Source organism: Eucyclogobius newberryi, unplaced genomic scaffold (assembly GCF_026437365.1).
Source record: "Eucyclogobius newberryi isolate DKJ021-1_F unplaced genomic scaffold, fEucNew1.0.hap1 SCAF_20, whole genome shotgun sequence".
Taxonomy (NCBI): Eukaryota; Metazoa; Chordata; class Actinopteri; order Gobiiformes; family Gobiidae; genus Eucyclogobius; species Eucyclogobius newberryi.
The window spans coordinates 8,257,318-8,281,638 of record NW_027315835.1 but is presented as its reverse complement, the minus strand read 5'-3'; the positions used below and the strand labels follow the sequence as shown (position 1 = coordinate 8,281,638).

At 40.5% G+C, this 24,321-nt stretch overlaps 2 protein-coding genes and 1 non-coding gene across 5 annotated transcripts in view; all 3 read right to left on the bottom strand.

The window, feature by feature from the left end:
• ppm1bb (protein phosphatase, Mg2+/Mn2+ dependent, 1Bb) overlaps positions 1-1,241 on the bottom strand; it is a 36,322-nt gene extending 35,081 nt beyond the window's left edge. Inside the window, exon 1 of one of the 2 annotated variants that reach the window (XM_072456755.1) lies at positions 848-1,241. The gene's annotated coding sequence lies outside the window, so the exon portion shown is untranslated. The remainder of the gene's footprint in view (positions 1-847) is intronic. The other variant, XM_072456756.1, reaches the window with a different exon arrangement.
• A 5,380-nt stretch (positions 1,242-6,621) lies between these two features.
• trnai-uau (transfer RNA isoleucine (anticodon UAU)) lies at positions 6,622-6,713 on the bottom strand. The gene is given in 2 exon segments: positions 6,622-6,657; positions 6,676-6,713. It is a non-coding gene; the product is annotated as a tRNA-Ile (tRNA).
• Positions 6,714-12,473: 5,760 nt separating this feature from the next.
• The window catches only part of mta3 (metastasis associated 1 family, member 3), a 50,452-nt gene continuing 38,604 nt past the window's right edge, over positions 12,474-24,321 (bottom strand). Inside the window, exons 15-19 of one of the 2 annotated variants that reach the window (XM_072455803.1) lie at positions 21,940-22,032; positions 21,340-21,501; positions 19,566-19,594; positions 18,883-18,998; positions 12,474-12,666 (exon numbers count right to left, since the gene is read on the bottom strand). In XM_072455803.1, coding sequence (XP_072311904.1) covers positions 12,495-12,666; positions 18,883-18,998; positions 19,566-19,594; positions 21,340-21,501; positions 21,940-22,032 — 572 coding nt within the window. In that variant the 3' untranslated portion in view covers positions 12,474-12,494. The remainder of the gene's footprint in view (positions 12,667-18,882; positions 18,999-19,565; positions 19,595-21,339; positions 21,502-21,939; positions 22,033-24,321) is intronic. The other variant, XM_072455804.1, reaches the window with a different exon arrangement.

Here is a 24,321-nt window from a genome sequence, read left to right as displayed (position 1 = left end):
CGCTTTTGGCGGCGGTACACGTTTGTTTTTACCACCCAAACAACAGTCGAAGCGCTCCACGGCGGGCTCTTGCACAACACGCATGTCACGTCGCGGACCCGCTGTCAACGGCCGCTTTTGGACACGCGTTTGTGTGTTAAATACCTACGACGTGACCACATGCCCAGCTCCATGTCACTTCCACGGGCCCCTGCGCCAAGGCCCCGTGTGTATGCATGTGCTAAGTGTGTGTGTGTGTGTGTGTGTGTGCTAAGTGTGTGAACCGAGCTAACTTCACGGCTAGCTCATGACGTTAGGTTAGCACCGCGCAGCTACGATACAGCTAGAGGGGAAATCGCCATGGCAACCTGTAGCAACAAACAAGCTAGTTCTAGCCGCCATGTTTTGACTGTCGTGTTTTGCTCGAGAACGCACGCAAACTAGCTAGTTACAGTTATGCTTTAAACAATTGAATGTATGTATTGTGTTGTTTGTATTTACACCTTGCTTAATACCCCAATTTTATCATACTAATGTTTTGTTTACACTATATTCTTCTTAAATCACAGTTGTGTACAGTGTCGTGTGTGAGATTGATATTCATTTTCACAATTCTAAGCAAAATATACCCGACAGACACTGGTATAGTTGATTATTTACATTATTAAATTATTATACGTCAGTTTAAATCGATTTTTAACGGTGTTTTTACCATATTTTCACTCTAAACGTTCCCGCACAAGATGGCCGCCACAATCGCCACGGCAACAAAAAACCCCGGGGTCGCCTCTAGTTTTATGACGCACCCGCCGTTGGGTTAGCGCTGCGATGTTAGCACACATACCCGTTAGCTTAGCATGCTACTTACGTTTTCCTGCCGATACGCGAATCCACTCCCGGCGTCGCGCGGGATCCTGCTCGATACCGGAGAAGGGTCGTCGTCCTAGCTACCCGCGGAGCTAACGCTAGCCGGCTAACGACGCGACGTTTCCTTATTTGACAGAAATACTCGCGATTGGCCTCAGATGAGCGGCGATAATTCCTTGCTCGGCGGTCCCCTGCTTGGATAGCGTTGGTTCTTACGCATGATTGACGCCAGCTCGGTCCCTCACATTAAACGCGGGCAACTCCGACGGCTCCGGGAGAAACAAACACACGCGGTTATATCATACAACGCCGACAAATCTCGCACTTTCGTCCATTGAAAGGCCAGAGCTTTCCTTCGACTTTGGGTGCTGAACAAGAGGAGGTGCTATTTTTGGCATAAGGCCCGCGATTGGCCGGGGCGGCGAGCCAGCGCGACGGGTGATTGGCCGGCGCGCGCGTCAGTTAGCTCTGCCCCTGTCCGGCTCCGCGTTTTGATTGGTCTGTTCCTGGATATGTGTGACGTCGCTGACGCGCTCGTTACAGAAGCGGCGCGCACCGACGCGAGAGGAGTCATTCTTAAAAAAATCGACATCTTTTACACGTAAAAAGCGGCCAAATCAGTGAACTCACAATAAAATAAATAAATGAATAACTATTTAAATAGACTGCATTTCTACATTTGCTTTGGCAGCATGTAAATAATTAACACTAGACAATACGTGAAGCTATTTAAGGTCACGTTTCCCCAGTAATTCACTGAAATGGCTGTTTCTGAACCATTTAATATTTAAAGTTAATGTTCGGACTCTTTGTGAAGCTAACACTGTAGTTTTGGACTCTGTAGTAAGAAGCTATGCACAGAGGAAAATCGGATTATAATATATATGGCCAATATTGTAGATAAAAATGAATTGTGTCTATTTTTATGTCATGCCTGGTAAAATAAAATAAAAACAAATTTTATTTATTTTATTTATTTTATTTATTTTATTTATTTTATTTATTTTATTTATTTTATTTATTTTATTTATTTTATTTATTTTATTTATTTTATTTATATAAGGAGAATTAAAGCTGATTCATAATTTTTTCCCTGTATTTCTAGCACAAAACAACACATTACAGCATACATTTTTATGACACAAAATACTGTCATTTCAACAACATTTTTTTTATTTTTTACACAGTGTTATTCATGTCGCTACAAATGACCTCAAGCTAAGAAAAGATCAGACATGATATAGACAGGTAAAAAAGACATGGGCTGGCTAAGTCTTTCAAACCTTCTCACATAAATGACCAATTATCTCAGGACAGTTACGGGTGGTTATTGCATTTTGAAATATCCTGGATAAACATGAAGGAACACAGCAGTCACGGCGATTAGACGGGAAAGCGGTGGCACGAGCTTGTGTGGTGGTATTTAGTCAGATACTGTGCAGTGTGGCCGGTTTATCCCTTGTCATTTTGCGACGCTAGCCACAGATTAAACCCGCTTCTTATTAATGAAAAACTCCTCATATTTCAGCGCAGCCCCCCGAGAACAGCCCGGTTCTAAGAGATACAACTGGGACATTCGGTGATAATGTTCTAAAGACATGTTACGGACAGAAGGGCAGATATCACCAGTGTTTTTCTTTTAATTTCCCAAGATGAGGGATTATCGCTGTCCGAATTTGATCAGCGGACTCTGATTTGAGGATGTTCAATTGCAGCTTATCCCAAATATTAAGTCTTTTGTCCCGTATGTCCCTCAAATCCTAATCCAAACACTTCTACACACACTGACACGCTTATTGACACACCGCCCGCTTTATTTTCACTTATTGTGTGCCCAAAAGTAATCTCAACTATGCATTTAATTTGCAATATTGCATTTGTTTTATTGCGTCTAAAGAACAAATGTGACAAAACGGACAACGCGAAATAACACGGTCCAATCTCTGTCCAATTTTCCATCTTAAAATCAGAATCAGAATTTTTTTTACTGTTATTGTCAGCGAATAGTGTTGGAAATAATGTATAATTTGCTATAATATGAATAAAACGTGGACAGTGTGGACTAGAATGAGACATATCTGAAAGTAATTACGTGAAAAGATGAGCAATTTTTTGTAATCTTTGGCGCGCTGGCACCTAAAACAACATCACATTGTTCGTACAAGTCTTTGCATGTTCGTGTTGATTCTTATAACGGCAGAATTACGTCACAGAGAAAATATACTCCTTTTATTCAGTTATTTTCTTCCTTTAAACAACACTAAAGGAACACGGAACAGAAACAAGTCAGAGAAAGAGAGAATACAAACAGTTAAACACAGTCATAAACATAAACACAGTCATTTCATGTTCAATTTGACATTTTTTCTTATTTTTTTGAGTGTTATAACAGTAAGAAGTGCGTTCCAGAGGTATCCATATACGCTGTGTCCACGGCAGGAGTTTTGAGGCCGAGATTCTGAAGTCGAAAACGATCAGCAGCTCTGTTGATGTCAGACTTTGAACATTATAGTCCCCAAACCCACGATATTTATGGGCCACTCGGATAAAAGAGAGTCATTTTCAAGCAGGAGGAGTCTAGATTGTGTTCTAAAATGGTTTTTCGTCATCTTGTGTTTTCATATCGCAGTTAAAAGCTCCTAAAAAAACATGGAAAGTTGTAAAAGTTTCAAAACTAATCTGTGCTCGTTCACTTTTAACATATAAAAACACAATCAGTACAAATATAAGAATACACAATACACTGCTTGATAGAATTATGTCGATATTTTTCCAAATAAACAGACAAAATTATGTAAATCCAACATAAAGGTGTCTTTAAATGTGTTAGCCAATGTTTAATTATGACACAAATGCGAAATGTCTGTAAATGTAATCACAAAAGTGCAAAAGTATCATCTTATAATCACTTTTTTCATTTGTATTTGAAATCAGCTCTTTTTTCAGCATTTATTTTCTTTTCTATGAACAATATACTCCATATTCAAATGTGGCATATCTTCAGTATTATCTAAATTCAAAAATATATTGCGCACCTCTAGATTGATATTATTGATCCATTTAATAAAGCTCGAATGCACAACAAGTCTTACATCAAATTGCAAATGAAATGACGCAAAATTAACCACTACATCATTAGAAATAGTATTAATCTATCTAAGTATCTTTTCTAAATTCGACAGCGGGACACAATGGTTCACTTTATGTCTGACTGCAGCAGCTGAGAGGAGCAAATTAAAAAAAAACTGTTACGTCTAATCCCCCCCGTCCCGCGAACAAGTGGCCCACTGCTCTCCCAAATCTAATCCCCCCCAAGTGTTTACAGGGATAAGACGGCTTAAAAACACCCAAACTCAAATGAGAAAGTACTGTATGGCGACACGCATAGGCGCGCGGGGGGGCTGGGGGGCGGGAGGAGGGGCCCGGACTCCCGGATTGTGTCCCATTTGGGGATGAGTCTGGGCCGCGGACGACACTCTCATTTTCAGCCTGTCCCGGGACATCTGGGTCACGTCATTAAGCGCAATCTTCTGCTTGTTCATTCGCAGCTTACACAGATTAGACAGAGGCAAGTACAGGGACTTAAGCAGCGCGGGACATGGACGCAGGGCGCGGGACGCAGGGCGCGGATGCGGGACATGGACGCGGGACACGGACGCAGGAGGCGGTGCTCGGGGACATGTTCCAAGGCTCAAAAAGAGACAAACTATTTACCTCAAGGTGTATTTAAAAGTATTCGTGTGATGGAAGTGCTGCTCTGTGTTGTGAAGTCAGACTGTTTTACCAGTGGAAGAAAGTAACAAAGCACAAAAGTGAAATGACTGGACTTATAAGTTACATTTACTTATATAAGTTACATTTACATATATAAGTTACATTTACATATATAAGTTACATTTACATATATAAGTTACATTTACTTATATAAGTTACATTTACTTATATAAGTTACATTTACATATATAAGTTACATTTACTTATATAAGTTACATTTACTTATATAAGTTACATTTACATATATAAGTTACATTTACTTATATAAGTTACATTTACTTATATAAGTTACATTTACTTATATAAGTTACATTTACATATATAAGTTACATTTACTTATATAAGTTACATTTACTTATATAAGTTACATTTACTTATATAAGTTACATTTACATATATAAGTTACATTTACATATATAAGTTACATTTCCAGGTGTCTTACTTTGACTTTAGTACATTGAACAGCGGGAGTCTGCACTTTATACTCCATGACATTATTTAACAGGATTAAACAGTCAAAAGTGTCTTTCTTCAAAGGTCATATTTTGAGTTTTAAGAAAACAATATTACACACATATTTATGTATCTATTAAGTTGTTTCTGTGGGAAAATAAACTATATTTGTATTATCTAGAGCACTACTTTTGGCGTATTAGTTGTAAAAATACATTTCTGAAGGGGCACTTCAATCATGTTACTTTAGATCATTTCATGTCATACTTTTTTGCATCCTCTGCATGATAATACTGTGCAGAGGCTCTTGAGAAGGACTAAAGTGTGACTTCAACAGGAGCAGAGCACTGTAGATGTGCGAGTCACAATAGTAAATGTTATACTTTTCTGCACAAGTAAAATCCACTGTAGTTTTGTTGAACAACGAGCTGTTTGGCTCTGTTTTTTCTTTGTTAAACTTGAAGCATCTGGGCTTAGGCTCTAGTTTACTGTGATAGTATTAAAAGATGTTAATGGTATATGAAATAGTCTACATGCTATTCAGTTCTGGTTTAGTGCTACTTTAGTTCTGGTTCAGTTCTGGTTTAGTCCTGGTTCAGTTCTGGTACAATACTAGTAGCAATGTAAGTGTTTTGTATCCCATTTTGACTGAACTTTAACAGAGCGATCGTTATATGTTGAAACAGATGTAGATGTTTTGGATGGGAAAAATACATTGTACTGTAAGTTGTTTACCCAGAAGCCTTTGCTCTCTTAAAACTCTAAACAAAGTGTCATATACAAACACATATGTATTCATTAAAAGTGGTTATTGTCATTACAATAAAATAGTAATAATTATATCATATTACAGCGCTCTCAATCCCAACTCACCTTCACGCGCGTGTCTGTTGCCATAGCTCCCTCTAGCGGCAGCTCTGAGCTCATACAAAACATCAGGAGATTCCAGACACTGACCAGGAGGGGGCAGTGCACGATAGACATTCAGTGCAAGCTTCTTTTTTTTCTTTTTTTTTTTAATTATATGTCAAATCAATCCTGTTTTAGTGCTAAATTTAATCCGTGGGCTCAAAATCCAAGCAATGTGAACTTCTCTGCCATTTAAACGTCATTTCCGGATGAAGAAGGCTCTTGTTTCACACTCTGAGAACATGAATTTGAAGTTTGTGCTTCATTCAATGCTGTTTATTTACACCGCAATTCATGACAAACAAAGCATCATCATAATCATCATAATCATCATAATAATACTAGTTTTTGTTGTGTGTTGTCTCCTGTTCAAATTGAATAGTAAACTAAGTAAACCATGATCTCTTCTGTTGCATAGATACATTTGTTCTTCTCTCCAACAAATGAATAATAACTGATATCAGGCCAAGTTAAATAAAACTAACAAAAATAACGCTTTAAGGAGCATTTTTGATGAATTTATCGACGCATTTGAATCTACAAAGTTTAATCACGTGTCATTTAAATGTCAAACCGTGTCATTGCTTTGGTCAGACCGTCGTGCCCTTTGAACCCGGAAGTGTCGCGCTTCCAAAACAGTGCTCCAGGTGAGGCTCGAACTCACAACCTCGGCATCACTGCAAGTAACTGTCGTATAAGTACCGCGCGCTAACCGATTGCGCCACTGGAGCTTCGCTGGGTCGGGCACGGAAAATCCCGTTACAGTTGTGACATGGGCCAAAACGACATAAAATCGAGATAAATACTTTGTTGCGAGTGTTTTTGTGACTGATCGGATGAATGTGGTGGGTTATTGCAGTATAAACAGAAGTTAATGACACAAATGGACAAGATTAAACGTAGAATAAGAACCAAGCGCAACAGTGTGAGGCGTTCAAGGACACTATAATATACATTGGAGATTTCATTGTTACGCACGGGATGTTTTGTGAAAATAGGCCATTAAAAAGGGTAATAAAGACTAAGTTAAAGCAACACCGTTACTTTCTGGTGGTGGCACGTCGTCACCTTGATTTAATGTTATTTTAGTCTATTTTTAGGTTAAAACGTGGTGTTGTGGGGCCGTAACAATGAGCACAGAGCTACTTTACTCATTTAATAAATAACACTGTGGTGAAGCTGGTTGGATATTCAACACATATTCACATTTATTTTGTTGTTATTGTTCTTTTGTCGACATTATAAAGGTGTCCGCCACCATCTAGAATGTTATGTATGTATTTATTTCTTAACAACAACATCTATTAATCTTCCTTTTGCGTTTAATTTGACCCAGATCCACCCGCCCCAGTGTCACCGGGGCGATAAGAGCAATGGGCAGCTGTCCAGGGAGTCATATCAGGGACTGTGAGTGTGACCAAAGTCCACACACAACTCTCTCCCGGTCGGGGAATCGAACCCAGAACCTCTTGCTTTGACTCTCAGCTATCGCTACCGTCCGACCAGTGGCTCTTGCCCGTCTCACGCGGCGGGTCAAGTCCATCCTCCTCAAGGGCCACGGTCGAAATCAGCTTTGGATCCACCGTTGAAACCGGAAAAACGTTCTGCAGCGCCAGTGTTACAAGAACCAAGAGAAAGTACTCACAAGTGCTGATAAAATGTACAGAGAACGAGTACCAAGCACAACAAATATCGTGTATGTTTTATTGATTGAACGATGAGTCTGAGAGGTCCGCCACCCGCTCGTTTTACAGCGCGACGTTAAACAAATCTAACTCGCATTCACTCGATTCGCCCGCAGGTGTTTTTATTGCAAGAGAAAACACTGGGCCCCCCGCGGCGTCGCCTGCTTGTCTCCATGGAGATGCGTTTAATGCCATATTGTAAAACCGGCAGAAACGTTACATAGTGCACATCTAAGGTTACCGTATTTTCCGGGCTATAAGTGGCACCGGGGTATAAGTCGCACCAGCCGAAAAATGCATAATAGAGAAGAAAAAACATATATAAGTTGCACTGGAGTATAAGTATATAGGTATAAATATAAGTATAAGTCGCACCCCAGCCAAAACTCTGAAAAAAGGTGCAACTTATAGTCTGGAAAATACGGTATAAGTTACACTGGAGTATGAAATGCAGTTACAAGTGTGAAAATAACAAATAATATCACATATAAGTCCCTCTGGAGTATAAGTATATGTATAAGTGTATAAGTCAATAAGTATAAATACAAGTATAAGTCGCACCCCGGCCAAAACTATGAAAAAAGGTGCAACCTAAAGTCCGGAAAATACGGTACGATGCATTCAACAGTTAAAGAATGTGCAAACGAAAAGGGGAAAAACAGCTTCTGGCAAGTTAGGAGAGAACGACAAGTCAATTTCAAAGGCTCTGTCATTTGTCTTGCCACAATCGAAATAAACAGATCCAAGCAGCAGATTTGCCCTGTGAGCGTGATAATCGTGTCTCTCCAGCACCTTTTCTTCATTTGTACGCTCTAAACACAGGTACATGGTCCATCGGCGACACAAAAGCGCGCTGTGCTGTGCTGTTCTTGATTGTTTCCGGCGACACGATGTCCCGCTGTGTCAGAGAAACACTCACTGTTCCTTCAGGGCGTGCTGCACACTTCCAGGAACATACATTATCCCCAAATCACGTCTCGTTTCTCAGAGCTCTGTCAAGACGACGGATCTGTGGTGGGGGTTCGGTTTTTGCGGCTCGACCATGTGTTACTGACAGGACAATTTGTCACACGGCTCAGGACAAAACACCAGCTCGGAAATGTGTTCAGTCAGATGTTTATGTTCACTAATGTTACTAAACTACAGGCAAATAAGCACAAAACAGGGAATGACAATACCATGATGTCCGATTGTCCTTAAATATTGGACTGAGTTTGACAAAGTGCTTCAGAAGTATGTATTTGGGCTTTAAAACTCTTGCCACAGACACAGTACATGGATACCTTTGGAACATAGTCTTGGCTGCAGGGAAAAGGGACATAACGAAGAAATTAATGACTCAAACTGAACCAACGATCAAGAACTGGGCCAATGTTATAACTGACATTCGAAAAATTGAGAAAATGACTTTGAAACATACTTACATTTGATTCACTTTGGACCAAATTGGAAACGTTTGCCGGAATATATGTTTAGGACTAGCATATTTTCCGGAGTATAAGTCGCACCAGCCCAAAAATGCACAATAGAAAAGAAAAAAACATAAATAAGTCGCATTTTTTGGGGAAATGTATTCGATAAAATCCAAGACCATGAACAGACATTTCATCTTGAATTGTAATTTAAAATAATAACAGATGAGAGAACATGGTGAATAGGTGTACGTATGCTAACGCTAACACCTTCAGCTACATGACGTATGCTAACGCTAACACCTTCAGCTACATGAGGCACAGACAGAACTGTGGTAAGTGTCTGGTATGTTAACGTAACATATGAACAGTTATTCAGATAACTATAGCATAAAGAACATGCTAACAAGTTTAGCAAAGCATCAGTTTTACCCCAAATCACTAAATCCATTGAATTCTTCTTCCTCTGTGTCACTTCTAAACAACTCCACAAACTCCAGAGGAAGAGGAAGTGCAGATTCTTCTTCTGCGTCGCTTAGAGCCTAGAGCGCCCTCTTGTGGTTGTCAGAGTGAAAATAACAAACACCCCGGCCAAACTATGACTTATAGTCCGGAAAATACGTTTGTATTCTCTGTGTGTCTTTGTTAAGTATTGTGTTCCTTTCATGTTAATGTTATTGTATATTGCTTATAAACTGAAAAAGAATATTAGAAAAAACTAAAAAACTGATTGAAAAGTGAGGGATTATTCCCGATTATTCCATTAATTGATTCATTTTCCCTGAAAATCTATTTTTCTGCACACGGCTCTACCAGAAAATGTATATACCAATATATATATATATAGATGTAATACCATCTGAGGTTTCAAAATATCTGAGATAAAACTATTTCTGAAAATTATTGATCCATTCCAGGAGAGTTACCAAAAAGTGGCCCAGTTTACTACCTGACAACAACTATTACCTCTACACTTTAGTTCAAAATCATCTTTACTCAAGACTAGACTGATACTTTATTATTGTGAGTAATCAAAAATAACAAGTAAATCTACCTCTGATACTGTTGTGTATCAGAGTAAAATACATAAACCCTGTAAAATGAAGCATGTTATTGAACGTTTTTTTCATTTTATTTTGATTTTCAGCATATTCATAATTCAACACAAGACATACAGTAACACGAACATAATCATTTGAATGAAATCGATCGCCTGGAGTTTTAAAAGAGTTATAGGGGCAACTTTTTGAGGTAATATTTTTCCATTCTGTCTGAAAACCAGTTGGCTGTTCAGTGGAGGAAATACATTAGTTAGCTGTGGTTTTAGCCTCAGAATAGTTCCCTCTTAAACACATTATGACATGTCTGAGCCTCTTTTTGCTGGAGATAAGTGCGTTAGTTACAGAGACGGTAGATTCAATGGACTAAGAAACAAACAGGAGATAAAAGGGTAATATACAGACTCACTTCATCTTCCATTGATAAAACCGCTCTATAATAACTTATAATGAAGCATGAACAAAGACTTCACTCATAATGAACAAAGACTTTATCAAGAATGATTCAGGCTCAATTCAACTGTGAATGTTGTGTTCATAGTAAACTTATTTTATTTTATCCTATAGCAGATTTAGATTGTTTTTCTTTTTGACTTTATATCGGTTGTTTTATCATTGTTCATTGCTTTATGTTGCACCTTCTTCTGATTCAATAACCGCTTTAAAACTGTAATAAAATCCCCTTAATTAAGTGACTCATTATGAATTAAGTCTTTGTTCGTGCTTCATTAATGCAAAAGTACCACTTTAAAGTAACTAAACATTAATTAGTCTTAATAAATCATGAACAAAGACTAAAATCATAATGAACAAAAAGTTTATTAAGAATAATTTAGGCTTGATAAACACATAATTAAGATTATGAGTTAGGCTAATTATTAATTTATTAGTTACTGAGCCTGAATAATAACTTGATTAACTAGTTGTTCATTAGGAACTAAGTCTTTATTCATGCTTTATTAAGGCTACTAACAACCTTATTATTTCAAGTGTTACTAATATTTTTTAACGTAAAAAAATATGTATTAAAAAAAAGATTTACTAACTATAGCCACAGCTGCTTGCCATTCTGTGCCCACGACCTTCAATACCACCAATGATCACTCGAACGCCACATTCAAACTGTGCATTTACGAACTTTATGCAATTTAATCATGTTTTTGCCATTTTATTTCATGCAAGACGGACTGAAAACAGTAAAATGACGTCACATTTGTCCATTCGAGGGTCTCTCAGTCCATTGATTCTACTTTCTACAGAGTTTCAGGGCCGCGCACAAGCCGCCATAGAAAGAGAATGAGTACAATTTACAATGTCATGACAACGGTATTTTACAGAGTGTAGCTTTCCCATTAACGTACGTGAGCAGCTTTGTTTGAGTTTGCGCCGTGCTCGATTGCTTAAAAAATAAATCGCTGGCATGTTTTTTGTCGTAGGGTGCATTTTAGTGTCAACGTCGGACATCTTCTTTGACAAAATAAAAACAATCAATGCCCCCAAAACGTAGTATAAAAAGAAAACATTACAGTCATTTCAGCTTGACAGAAAGTCACGTGTAGTTCGGAAACGGCTTAGTTTTTATCTTGACATTTTGATTTGTCGTTTTTTTTTTCTTATTTCCCAAAAGATTTAGGGATTAAAAGCGTCTAAACCTCAAAATACTTCAGTTTCGACTTTCGTTCTAAAACAGGAGCGTGTCAAGACAGTGTCCCGAGGGAGCTCGCGGGACCAAAGTGCGACAGGATTCTCGTGAAAGTGAAAATTGGCCTCATGGCGGTCGTAATATCTGTGCAGAGTTTACACGCTGCTTTAAACCTGATCCCACGTCCAAACTGTTCATTATGTTGCCATGTTGGAGTGACCGTTCTCTCAATTCTATCGATATTGTGCATATTTTAAAGGTGAAATATGGAAGAAAAAGGTGTCAAAGGTAGTATTTTTACAATTCATCCCATTTTAATTTCAATTACAATGATGATTATTGCTGTAATCGATTACAAAAATTTAGTAATTGAGATGATTAACATTTACGTTCAATGCGCATGTACGTGCAAAGTTGCTGTGTGTTTTTGTGAGATACGTCGTCTACTTTTATTTCATCGGGTCACTCTCTTCACTTTAGACCTGTGGATGCCCCTCCCTCTCTCTTTTGAGTAATCACGATTGAAATAAACATGATTCATATTTTTTCCCCATAATCGAGCAGCACCTTTAAGTCACTGTCTTGCCACGCCCCTATCAGCAGATTCAAAATAGTTCCGGAGAGGGTGCGATCAGATTCGTGTCCTTCTGGAGTAGTCCTCGTGGGTCGCAGTTCGTTTGTGTTCGATTCAGTCAGTCGTCCCCGGAGTCCGGACTCAGTCGTGGATGACAATGGGCCCCCTCATCCTCAGACTGGGGTGCGGGTGCGGCGGGGCAAGCACCAGCCCCTGTGGAGGGCCCTGGGAGACCCTGCGGAGGGTGATCTGCTCGCAGGGCTGTCGACAGGCGCGTCTGAGCTGGGAGCGGGTCAGTAGCCTCCGGGCCCTCCTGCGGACAGAGGACACAGGGACAAGTCATCAGACGGGACGCCGGGGGGAGGAATAGCTGCTCAGTCTGTTGGCCCAAGATGTGAGTCATAAACAATGGACTATGGACATAAAATGACCGAGCTGTAGACAAAATTATAATCATCCACAGATACTTTTAGCGACGTTCCAATGTACAGCACACGTACAGCTACGTTTGAACTGTTTGTTATCAAGGTAATGAAGAAAAGCAATGAGATTTTTGTCAACATTTCCTCTCAAATACTGTGGCTATTTATTGTGAGTTGAGTGAGGCACAAAGAAGCACTTCCCGGAGAGGAAGAGGGGTCGGGCGCCACCTCATGACATCATCAGACGGGACAGAGTGTCGCGAGCGCTCGACAGGACGGACTGAACGCGCAGGATCGCTCGCGACGGGTGTGAATTTCAGGTGAGCGCTCTCGAACGAGGAACATTTCGCGTCTGCCAGTTCCAAATGTGCAGAACATCGTGTAACTCTGGCGACGCCTCTCGGCCCGGGAAAACATCCGAGCCGCGTCGACACATTTTGTTTCCTGTTAGACCGGGTGGAACGCGACCACCCAGAAGTCCATTTGGCAGATGACTGTAATTATGTCTCTTTCGTTCTTTTTGGACCAACACCTGGACATTTCCATTCAGCGTCAGAGCAGTTTTATTTAGGTGCGAAACAGCAGTTATTTGCCAAGTCTGTGCGGACATTTAACACGTGGGACTGTTGTGTGTTGTCATGAGAGTTCAAGGATGACCAGCAGGGGGAGTTGGGAGTTAAAGTATTCCACATCATCAAGGCAAAATAGCATCGTCAATTTAAACCCACACTCTACTGTAATTTTCTGTAACGTGAATAAGAAATCTATTTAGCGGCATGTACGTATACGGTATTTATTTACTCCTCTTTAGTTGTTGCTGTACCTGTCTTTCAACTGCCTTAAATGTGTGAAAAACAGGAACTTTCCAAGATGGCGCTAGTGCAGTCTGTTACATCATTAGCCCCTCTGAGCTAATTTTGAAGCTATATCATCAATTTTCAGCGCGCAAACCCACAATCGAGGAACAGGACGCACTGAGGGATGGATCATTTAAACAAGACGTTGACGGAGAGGAGTGGTTGATCGATTACAACGTCAAGTGTAGCCAAGCCTCTCAAGCTAGCGATAGCGATAGCGATAGTTTACGGCCGGCACAAAGAGGAAGGACATAAGGACGCCAAACTTGACCAACTCGTAACTGCTGATTTTAGTGAGATGAAGGCCCAAGGCTGAACTCAAGGCAAGTTGTCACAAAATGGAGACGGTCATGGGGTCCTGAAGAAGGATCTGGGCACAAAAGAGAAACCGAAGGGCGTTACAGAGGCGGGACAACGCATTTCGGGCAACACAAACAAGATTATGGAACTGAGAACCGAGGTGAAGACTTTACAGGCAGAGAAAACAAAAAGGATTAACTTCTAGATCTGGAGTGTAGATCTCGCCGAAGCAAACTGGGACTTGTGGGAATGTTGGAGAGCGGGGAAGGAGAAGACACAAGGGGGTTTTATGGAACGGATTATCCCAGTCGTTCTGTGCAAGACTCGTGTGAAGCTAGCACTCCAAGAGAGACATGGAACCACAGAGACAAGGAGAAGGTTGTACGGGCTGCAAAGATCTAACAAGGCATCTACTACGAAGAAGATTCCCTTTTCTCTAGATCTGGCTGAAGGAGTTAGTCAAACGCAGAGGGGATTGGACCACGTTTGCGAGGAGGAGCTCAGGAAACGGAGCCTTATTGAACGGTGAGGCCCTTTGCTCAGCAGCACAGAATATATTATGTCTTTGTAATAAATGCTGGGCAATTTTCCTCCATTAGAGACAATCTTATCTCCAGATGTGCACAGCTTATGAACACAACTACAACCTTTAAACCCACCGTTTGTCAAAGTCCAAGCGCCTCTTAAATCTGTTGTTTTTTTTCCTTCTCGTTCTTCCGTTTCTCTATTGATTGTTAGCAGCGGGACGTTTGAGATAATGATGGCAGAAATAGCAAGAGATTTAGCCACGGGGAGTGACGTTACGGCGAGCAGGAGCAGTTTGTCTTCGGAAATGGCCACGGTAGCACGCGGCGGAATCAGACTCATTTACATAGCCTTTGGTCTTCCTCACACTTTCCACTCGCGTTCGTTCGCAGGGTTGACGAACGGCTGCTCTTTTGTCAAGGCTGAACCGTCGCGGCGCAAGCTGTTGCTCCGCGGACGGAAACGGCGCCGCAATGAAATGCATGCAGATTAAATGCGTTTCATCTCGTTTGACAGAAATGTAAAGGTGCTCCATGTACTGTATCTGCTGCCTTGACTTTATTACTTTTTATTGGGAATGGAAAAGCAATAAGAAGGTGGCAAACTTTCCGCCTGAAAAGTTGTTAAAGACGGCATCTTTTCCTTAATACGGTGAAAATAAAGCGCACAGTGCAATAAATCGTGATGTAGAGGCTTCATATCATCCCCTTCTTTGCCGTGTAAGTGCTTTATTCGTCATTACGGGTGCAAATTGTGCAACGAGATTACGCACACCAGATCAGTCGCGTGTCGATAGCGGCGTTTATCACTTTCGCTAAACAGACGGCTCTCTGGATGCAATCTTCTTTATTTCTCCAGGCGTGAGACCTTGAGAAGATCTCCAGCTGAAAACCAATTGGCCACAATCAATATCAGAGCAAGGATCTGTTTTGTTGTTGTTTTTTTCAAAGTTTTTCAATGTTATATATATATGTATTTTTTTAAACAGAACAAACAGAACTAGACCAGAGAGTGAAATGACAAAAGGAAAAGGAGCGTCCCAAAGAATAAATCAAACATTTTAAAGTTATTTCAGAATCCCTGTTGCGTTTTTGTTGTTGCTGTAGCCAAACGTACCGTATTTTCCGGACTATAAGTTGCACCTTTTTTCATAGTTTTGGCCGGGGTGCGACTTATATTTATACTTGTCTTTATACTTATACTCCGGAGCGACTTATATGTGATATTATTTGTTATTTTCACACTTGCAACCTTATTTCATACTTCAGTGCAACTTATATATGTTTTTTTCTTCTCTATTATGCATTTTTTGGCTGGTGCGACTTATACTCTGGAAAATACGGTACATTCCACATGTATCCATACATCATTTCCATTGCTGGTGTTTGTAGATACATAGTTGTAAAAGAAAATGAAATGTTTCTTGTTTGCGGAGCATCATTAATCTCAGTCCAGTATTTATGAGCGTTATAATGATGTGGTATTTGGCTGCGTCGAAAAGTATTTCCCTGTGATTAGGACAGATTTATTTTCAATTTTTGTTCATCTATATTTTGCAAGAAAACGAAAGGCTTTCTTGCAGATTTCATTTCTTGCTTCTCTGCTGTCGGTTTCAACGTGGTAATGATGTTTCACAGTAGCGGAGGCCCCTTCGCGTCCCCTCTGAACCAGTTAGCGGCTCTAATTTTAGCCTCGATCCAACGGGGCCGAGGCAGTGAGCGTGCGGTGCCAGAACTCATTCCGACACGCGCCTTAATGGGCCGACATGTTGTTTGCACACGCCTGGATCCAAACTTCGAAGCATAAAGTTCATGAAGAAGTAATGAACAAATTATGGGGTGAAATTTTTACGTGCTATGGAGCTGTGTCGACGTTCTGTATTGGAATTAACACGGATTCCAGGGGCGGAAAGTGAAGAAGGACAGTAAAATAAGTGAAAGTACTGCACAAATTTGACAGGTATCTCTTGAGGGATACTTTATACTTTTCTACATCTGAGCAGACACCTGTACTTTCTACTGTAAAGTGTATTTTCCCTCATGTTTTAAGCACATTTATGCTAAAAAAAATTGCCAGTAAGTTTTGACTTAAATAACCAGGAAAATGACGTCTCAGTTGCCGAGCTCTGACTGAAAATCATTCTTTATCAAGATCCCTACATTTCACTCTTAAATACATTTCTAAATCCATGCGAAATACTTTTACTTTTTACTAAATGTTTAAACTTCCATACTTTTACTTAATTGTTTAACTGTACTTTTATTTAAGTAACACAACTGACTTCATCCACCACTGTTGTATTTATTTATTGCGACAACTGCATAGGTCTAAAAAGAGGAATGTATAATTTGTGGGAAACTTTTATCAGGGAAACTTTGTCTTCAACTCCAATTTGAAGGAAACATATTATGCAACATCCACTTTTCGGAGCTCAAGGTTGTATTTCTAGATTCATGCATGTTTGGGCGTCATCTTTATCGTTCTGCATTCGAGGCACCATTGCTCTGAAAATAAAAAACGTTTATACCTACCCCACATACACGCCCACGGACACTGAGATACATAAAGATTTCAACAGCCATTTTGGCACAAATTAAAAACAAGAACTGCAGCTGGGTCGTCAGCCGGGCTTGTGGAATCTGCAATATTGAACCAATCTTAATTATCAAATTATTATAAATCAATATTCAGGTTTAAAATGGACATGTAAAATAATGTGTGTGTGTGTCATACGTTAACTATGTCTGAAGTTTTTCTTGTAATGTCGTTTTCTGCCTCTAGATGGAGTCACGAGTAGCACTCAAAGTCTAAACCAGAATCCACGGCTTCAGTTGGCATGGAAACGGAGCACTTAAAACTCACAGGATCACTCAAACATATACAAATACACAGTGAAATACTAGAAAAGTCTATTTACCATAACACAGACCCTTTATTTATTATTCTTATTATAAATGTTCCCATTGGTTACAGACAGACAGACATTATTTCTTAACCGTGACACGTTCAATAGTAGTTCATACATTTTAAGATTCTGCGGTGGGTTTCTGTCGTCCCTGTTGAATTTCTGTCTGCAGAAGTTTGAAGAGGCACTGAGTCTGTTCTTTGATTACGATTGAAGACGTGGGACGCGACAAGAACATAAACGAATAGAAGGATTATATATCAAGTCCCTTTAAAAATATATATATTAACCGCTGATATGTGAGGTTTATGGTAGCGAGATCTCAGCATCTCGGCACCTGGCAGTGGGTGGAATACGTTATGGCAGAAAGTTAATTATATGCTCAATGTTAATGTGTTAAAAGCCGGTACAACATTTGCGAGGGAAAAGTCGGTAAACAAGGCTATGAGTGAGCGCGGCAAAGTGCGATGCCTCCTGGACAACTGCGTCAGAGCGTCGCCCAGATCTTTATGAAATGCGTTTTTAACTGGCTCAGGTCCCAGGTTGTGTCTCGGTCTCTTGAACCGAACATAATCATACTTTTTTAAACCATTAGGCCCATCTCAGCAATTCCCCATGTTTGCCGCTGTGAGACGTAGCTAATGATAGCGTTAACACAAAACGTTTTCCACTTTTGTTTCACTTCTCTGCAAAGCCTCAACGATATGTTTTACCGTCTCTTTACGTGATGCGTTGAGTTTCGCTGATGTTATTATGCGCTGGAAACACGATATTTTCAGTCTTGCCGCGATCGCTGTGTGCCGATAAACAGGAACAGACTGATGCTAACGTGCACTAGCTTTGTTTTATCTACGTTTGTCGGCCTTCACTGGAAATGCACCGGTTTATCACAGGATTAAGTTAGCATTTGGTGAGAGGTTCTCGTCTTCACCTGACTCTTTCTTGTCCAATCTTCTTGCTCTGGTGTGTCTAACTTAGCGTAGCTGGAGCTAAAGAAGCTAGCTAGACCCTTTTGGAAGCTACACCTCACAGCGTTGGACGAAACAGGCCGGTACTGTTAACTTAAGACTGTGGAAACATTGTCAAATCCGCGCCAAAGCGAACCAACGGAAACAAGGTTACATTGTGCCACTAGATGGAGTCATGAGCAGCACTCAATAGAGTCTAAACCCAACCGGGACCGAACCAAACCCAATCCAAATGTTGAAATCTGCTGTATCTACTGTAGCTTTTCAACGATTCCCAATGTACAAACTACAAACTACTACGCATAATTATGATTAAATAATGAAAAAAGTTAAAATTCAATCTTAAATGTTTTATTCAAAGTTGACAGTTAGAGTTCAGGACATGGCAAGCAGACATACGTTTTACATAGTTTTGCAGCGTAAATGTAATTGACGTTCATTAGCATTGCGATCAAAATGTGCACGTGACACCGTTGTACTTCGCATGACCATCGCCCCTGAGGTCACTGAGAGGTCGTCGAGGGGAGTCAGGGCGGGGGTCACGGAGCTCACCTGGTTTCCCTGGTGACGAGAAAGAAGCTGTCGTCCGGCGCGTCGATCCAGTTCGGGCGCCTCTTGCGGATCATGACTCCTCCCCTGGCGTTTCCGGAGCTGCTGCGCCCGTTGTGCTGGAAAAACACAACGAAGGTGAGACGTCTGGACAAATGTGGAATAAATCATTAATAAATACGTATAAAATAAAATATAAATGTAATGGGTCGGTTGTAACGACTCGATTTTCAGAACCACATTCAAATTATGCGTGCGTTAGGTACCACTTAACGATAACTACACATTAAATAGCATGAACAAAGCATGAACAAAGCATGAACAAAGACTTAATTCATAATGAACAACTAGCTTATTTAGAATTGTTCAAGCTTAGTAACTACTTAATTAACGGGTTATGGTTAGGCATTAGGATAAGAAAGGGTAAAGCCTGAATCATTCTTAATACACTATTTGTTCATAATGAATTACGTCTTTGTTCATGCTTTATTCCTGCTATTAAACACGTAGTTATTATACAGTAGTTTCCCCATCAACAGCTGCACAGGAAATTGCTCTGTACATGATTTCTCAGGCATAAATTTGAAAAAAAAAACAAGTGTGTTTGCTTTTGCTCATGATCGTGACAAAACGACTGTACAACACGATTAAAAGCACAAAAGTGTTAATCCTGAAGCATTACGTACCAGCGGCCCTCCCGTGGAACTCGGGTTTTCTGCAACAAGAAAACAAAATTGTATTCATTCGTTCCTCCAAAATAAAATAATGAATATTGGCAAAAAAGAACAAAAATACAGCTGGACTAATGTTCAGTGTGTATTTATTGACGACACGAACGAAACAAAAGACAGGCGGTACATTAGCAATAGCGATCGTACAGTAGTTAGCGTAAATTAGCTCGCCCGCTACAATGGTAATGACCCTATTTAGTTTATTTCTAATATATGCTTATGGTTGTGTTAGGTCTGCTAGTTTACATTTGAAAGATAAAGTAAGCTTAGGGGCCGTTTTTACAACAAGGCAAAAAAAAAAAAACGCTGAAAATGTGCGTTTTTTTACAATCGAGACACTGTACGTAAACTATGCAGGCGTTACAAATAAAGAAATGATCAAAAGAATTTATATAGGAAGCGTATAATCACCGTATTTGTCAAATGTTGCCCCAGTCAGTCTGCGCAGTCAGCGGTAAAAGACGGGGCTGTTAACAGAGCTGGAGAAGTTTGAAATTTTTGCGAGCTTAACAGATACAAAAAAAAGCCAAATTTTTTAGGTTTTCGGCAGAATGCGTTGTTGTGGAAACGGCCCCCTGGTTCTGTTTTAGTGGAACGTTCGAGCGGTTTTGTGGACGTCGATCATGCAAAAGGAGTAGAGATCGTTACACAGCAAAAGGGTTCAAGGATGCGAATGGAACAATGTGTTAAAGCTCAATATGTCATGTTTTAAATGCAGGAAATCGAACATGTTTTAAAGCCGCTAATTCACATTTTTTTCCTGCAGCGAAAACACTAGCGGTAAATTGAAATAAATCAATGTTTTCTCTGAGGATTTATCTAACTTTTCCACAACGGACTGAGTGAAATTTAAGTCCTGCAGAGTTTGTTTCCAGTTGCGTTCGTTTAAAAAGTCATGTTCATTAGTTTGGAAGCGTTTGAGAAAAGTGATTATCTTCTTTCAGGCACAATTGAATTAGATGTGGAAAGGTTATTGAGCCGTGTCTCTGGTTCATGAGACGTTTCATACACTTTAGATTTTCTCCTTTGTTTCCATTTGATCTTGAACCCATCAGGACTAAATCAGACTAAACCAGAACTAAACCAGACTAAACCAGGACTAAACTAGACTAAATCAGAACCAAACCAGACTAAACCAGGACTAAACCAGACTAAACCAGGACTAAACCAGGAATAAACCAGGGCTAAACCAGGGCTAAACCATGGCTAAACCAGGACTAAACCAGGACTAAACCAGACTACACCAGACTAAATCAGAACTAAACCAGACTAAACCAGGACTAAACCATGAATAAACCAGGACTAAACCAGGAATAAACCAGGGCTAAACCAGGACTAAACCAGGACTAAACCAGGACTAAACCAGACCAAACCAGACTAAACCAGACCTAAATTGGATCAAAACTACCTTTGAACAAGGAATAAATCAGGACTAAAGTAGGTCCAAACTAGGACTAAACCAGATTAGAACTATAACCTTTCGAAACCAGGATTAAAATAGACCTAAACCAGGACTAAACTGGGTCTAAACTGGAAGTATACCATGTCAAAACCAAGACGAGGCCAGGACTTAACCAGAACAGTGTCAAACTAGGACAAAACCAAGTCTCAATATCCCGAGAAATAAGAATAAAAACAGATCCAATCTAAACCAGACCCAAACCAGGATAAACCACGTCTAAATCAAGTCTAAACTAGCACATCCCTCACATTTGCATGTTGTAGTTACCTGAGCGTCTTTCCGGGTCGGTGCGGCTGTGGTGGTGGAAGCTGCGTTTTCCCAGCATGCCGTGCGTGCCGTGGGGCAGAGAGGAGAGGAGGCGCCGGGGCGGAGGCGTCTGGAGGCCTGGGGTGCGGTGCGAGCGCGGGATCTGGGAGGCCGGACGGGACTCTGAGGACAAAAACACAGCATCGCAATGATTTCTAAATACGACTCTGGGTTTATAAAAGGAGACTAAAGCTGGGAGTCTAAACTAAACCAGGATAACTCTTAACCAGGACAAGAACTAACTCAAGACTTAATCATGACTTAAACCGTGTCCCAGTCAGATCTAGATCATTCAGCCGTAACAGTAGTTATAGTAGAAGCAGTAGTAATTATCAAAGTAGTAGTAGTAGTAGTAATAGCAGCAACAGCAGTAGTAGTAATAATAATAGTAGTAGTAACAGTAGTAGTAATAGTAGTAATATTGGCAGTAATAGCCGCAGCAGAACTAGAAAAAGTAGCAGTTGTAGTAGTAGTAGAAGGACAAATAGTAATGCTAGTAGTAGCAGCAGCAGTAACAGTTGTAATAGTAGTAGTAGTCGTAGAAGTAGTAGTAGTATTTACCTAGAAACTGCAGTACACTGGTGAGCGTGCTCCTCTGGGCGGCTCTGATCTTGGGGAGGCGCAGACCTTGTCCATCAGACGCCCTCAACATATCTATCATATCAAACATAAACGTGAGTGTGACAGACAAGTGTCCCGGAGCGCTGCTCCCTGTAGGCTGACGTTTGAACTACAGCGGCCGAGAAGCGAGACAAATGTGGCCTCAAACATTTAGATCACTAACACGTCTTTAAAGGTGCACTATGTGGGGTGACCACCTCAAAAAGCAGGAAACGTGGGACAAGTTGGGAAATGTGGGGGACGGACATGACGCATTTAAGCTCAGAGATAAAGAACTGTGTGATTTTCAATGTTTATCTCTTAAAACTCAAGTAGAGAACAGATCACATCATTTGTTTTCTATGTAAATATCACTATTTCATACAATTCAAGTGGGAGAAGTGACCATTTCTAATTAAAAGAAAGAGGGACCAGTTGTTGAATGTGGTGGGACATGGATCTCATAGATAATAACTGCAATAATACAATATGATTTTCAGTTTTTATCAATGCTAACGCCCAGAGAGAGTGACAGGCGCAAAGATGCTACAACCCTTGAAAGCCGGCACAATTACTTTGCCTGGAATGTTCCGCAGTATTACATAAAACCCCTTTATCTCCACAGATTTTAAGCAGATGAAGCCACAAGGTCAAGTTACGGGTCAGATCTGTGGAGAGGCGAGCCGCTCACACACGTTTTTCAAGGTATTTTTGAGCAATACTACAGCCGTGATTAAGGATAGGGATTTTTCGAGCCAATACCGATAACTACAATGTGCCGATACCGATATACCACGAATGTCATGTTATAGTAAATGTACTTTTTAATTAAATAATTTGTTGCATACAGACACATTTTAGCCTAATTTCTCTTGCATTTCCGTTTTAGTCTGTCCAAAAATGACAAATCTGATGCACTGAGGACAAACTGGGAATGACACAGGATTGGACCGATATCGATATCTGGGAAAACCCTCCAATACGACCGATACCGATGCCGATACTGACACCAACACAGCTACTCATAGTTAAAAACATTTTGAATAATACCTTCAATGCCATACTTTTTCTAAAGCTAATCAAACAAACGCAGCTGCTGGACTTGCTTAGCAGCTGCGTTTGTTTAATTCTCTTGTTTAATTCACATAAGGATATGTCTGGCAAGAAGATCATTTAATGCCATACTGTGGAACATTCCCGGCGAAACAATGACATCTACATGGAGAGAAGCAGAACAGAAAAGTTACATGATGCAGCTATGACAAATTTGGACTAAACTGCGACTAAACCGAACCACTTCTAAATCAAACTGGACTCAAATCAGGGTCAAATCAGGGCAAACGTGAACGAAATAAAACGAACATGTGTCGTTCCCGTCAGTGTTAAGTCGAGGAAATTCCCTCAAAAACCTATAAGATGTTTTTAAAATGTGGACTTACTTTGGATGGGTGACATGAGGCGCTCAACCATGCACAGCCACATCTCATGCCGACATGCACAACAACCCCAAACGTCCAAAACCCCACCCACAGACACGCCCCCGGGTGACATACGCGGGCGCAAACGTACGGTAAGTAAGTGTGGCGGGGGGAAAATCTGATGGAACGAGACACAAGACAAATGACGCACAAAGACTCGGAGGAAGATGCTTTCAGTGCAACTTTTATTGACACACAGCAATGAAAAGAAACACAGAGGTAGAAAGATGAGGTGGAGATAAACACCGATCAGTCATAGCAAAGCCACTACCGCGATGACGGCATTAGACGCGCGAGCTAGCAAAGTGCGCCGTCGTCATTATTAGCGCTGGCTTGCGTTTCTGCGACTTTCTAAAGCTCCCGATTGTTTAAAACTGTGGGGGAACGCGGCTGTTTTGTCCTGGTTTACGCCTAATATCTGTCCACGTGAAACAAACACTGGCACAAAGTTCAACATCTTTTTCTCAGGATATTAAAAAGCGGTGCCGTCAGTTGAACAAACAGGATTGTTGGGAGTTGAACGTACTGTAAAGGCGCTGCACCTGATTTATTTTATACGCTCTTAAAAATGCGTAAAAACACAACTCGGTTCATTACAAACAAAGCTTTTCACAACTTTCAGAGGCCAAAGTGGAGTTTTTGCCGTCCAAGCTAACAACAACTAGCGTGCTAACAGCGCACTTCCTGGTCCATGAGCGATGAAAACGCTTCATAACAGCATACGGCGGTCTCATTTTGACCCAAAGTGCGGTGTTTACGATATATTTTTACTGAGATTAAACTAAATTTGCTCAGCTACATGGGAAAAAAATCAGGTACAGCCACTTTAAAATGGAAAGTTCAGTTTGGACATAACAAAAAATCT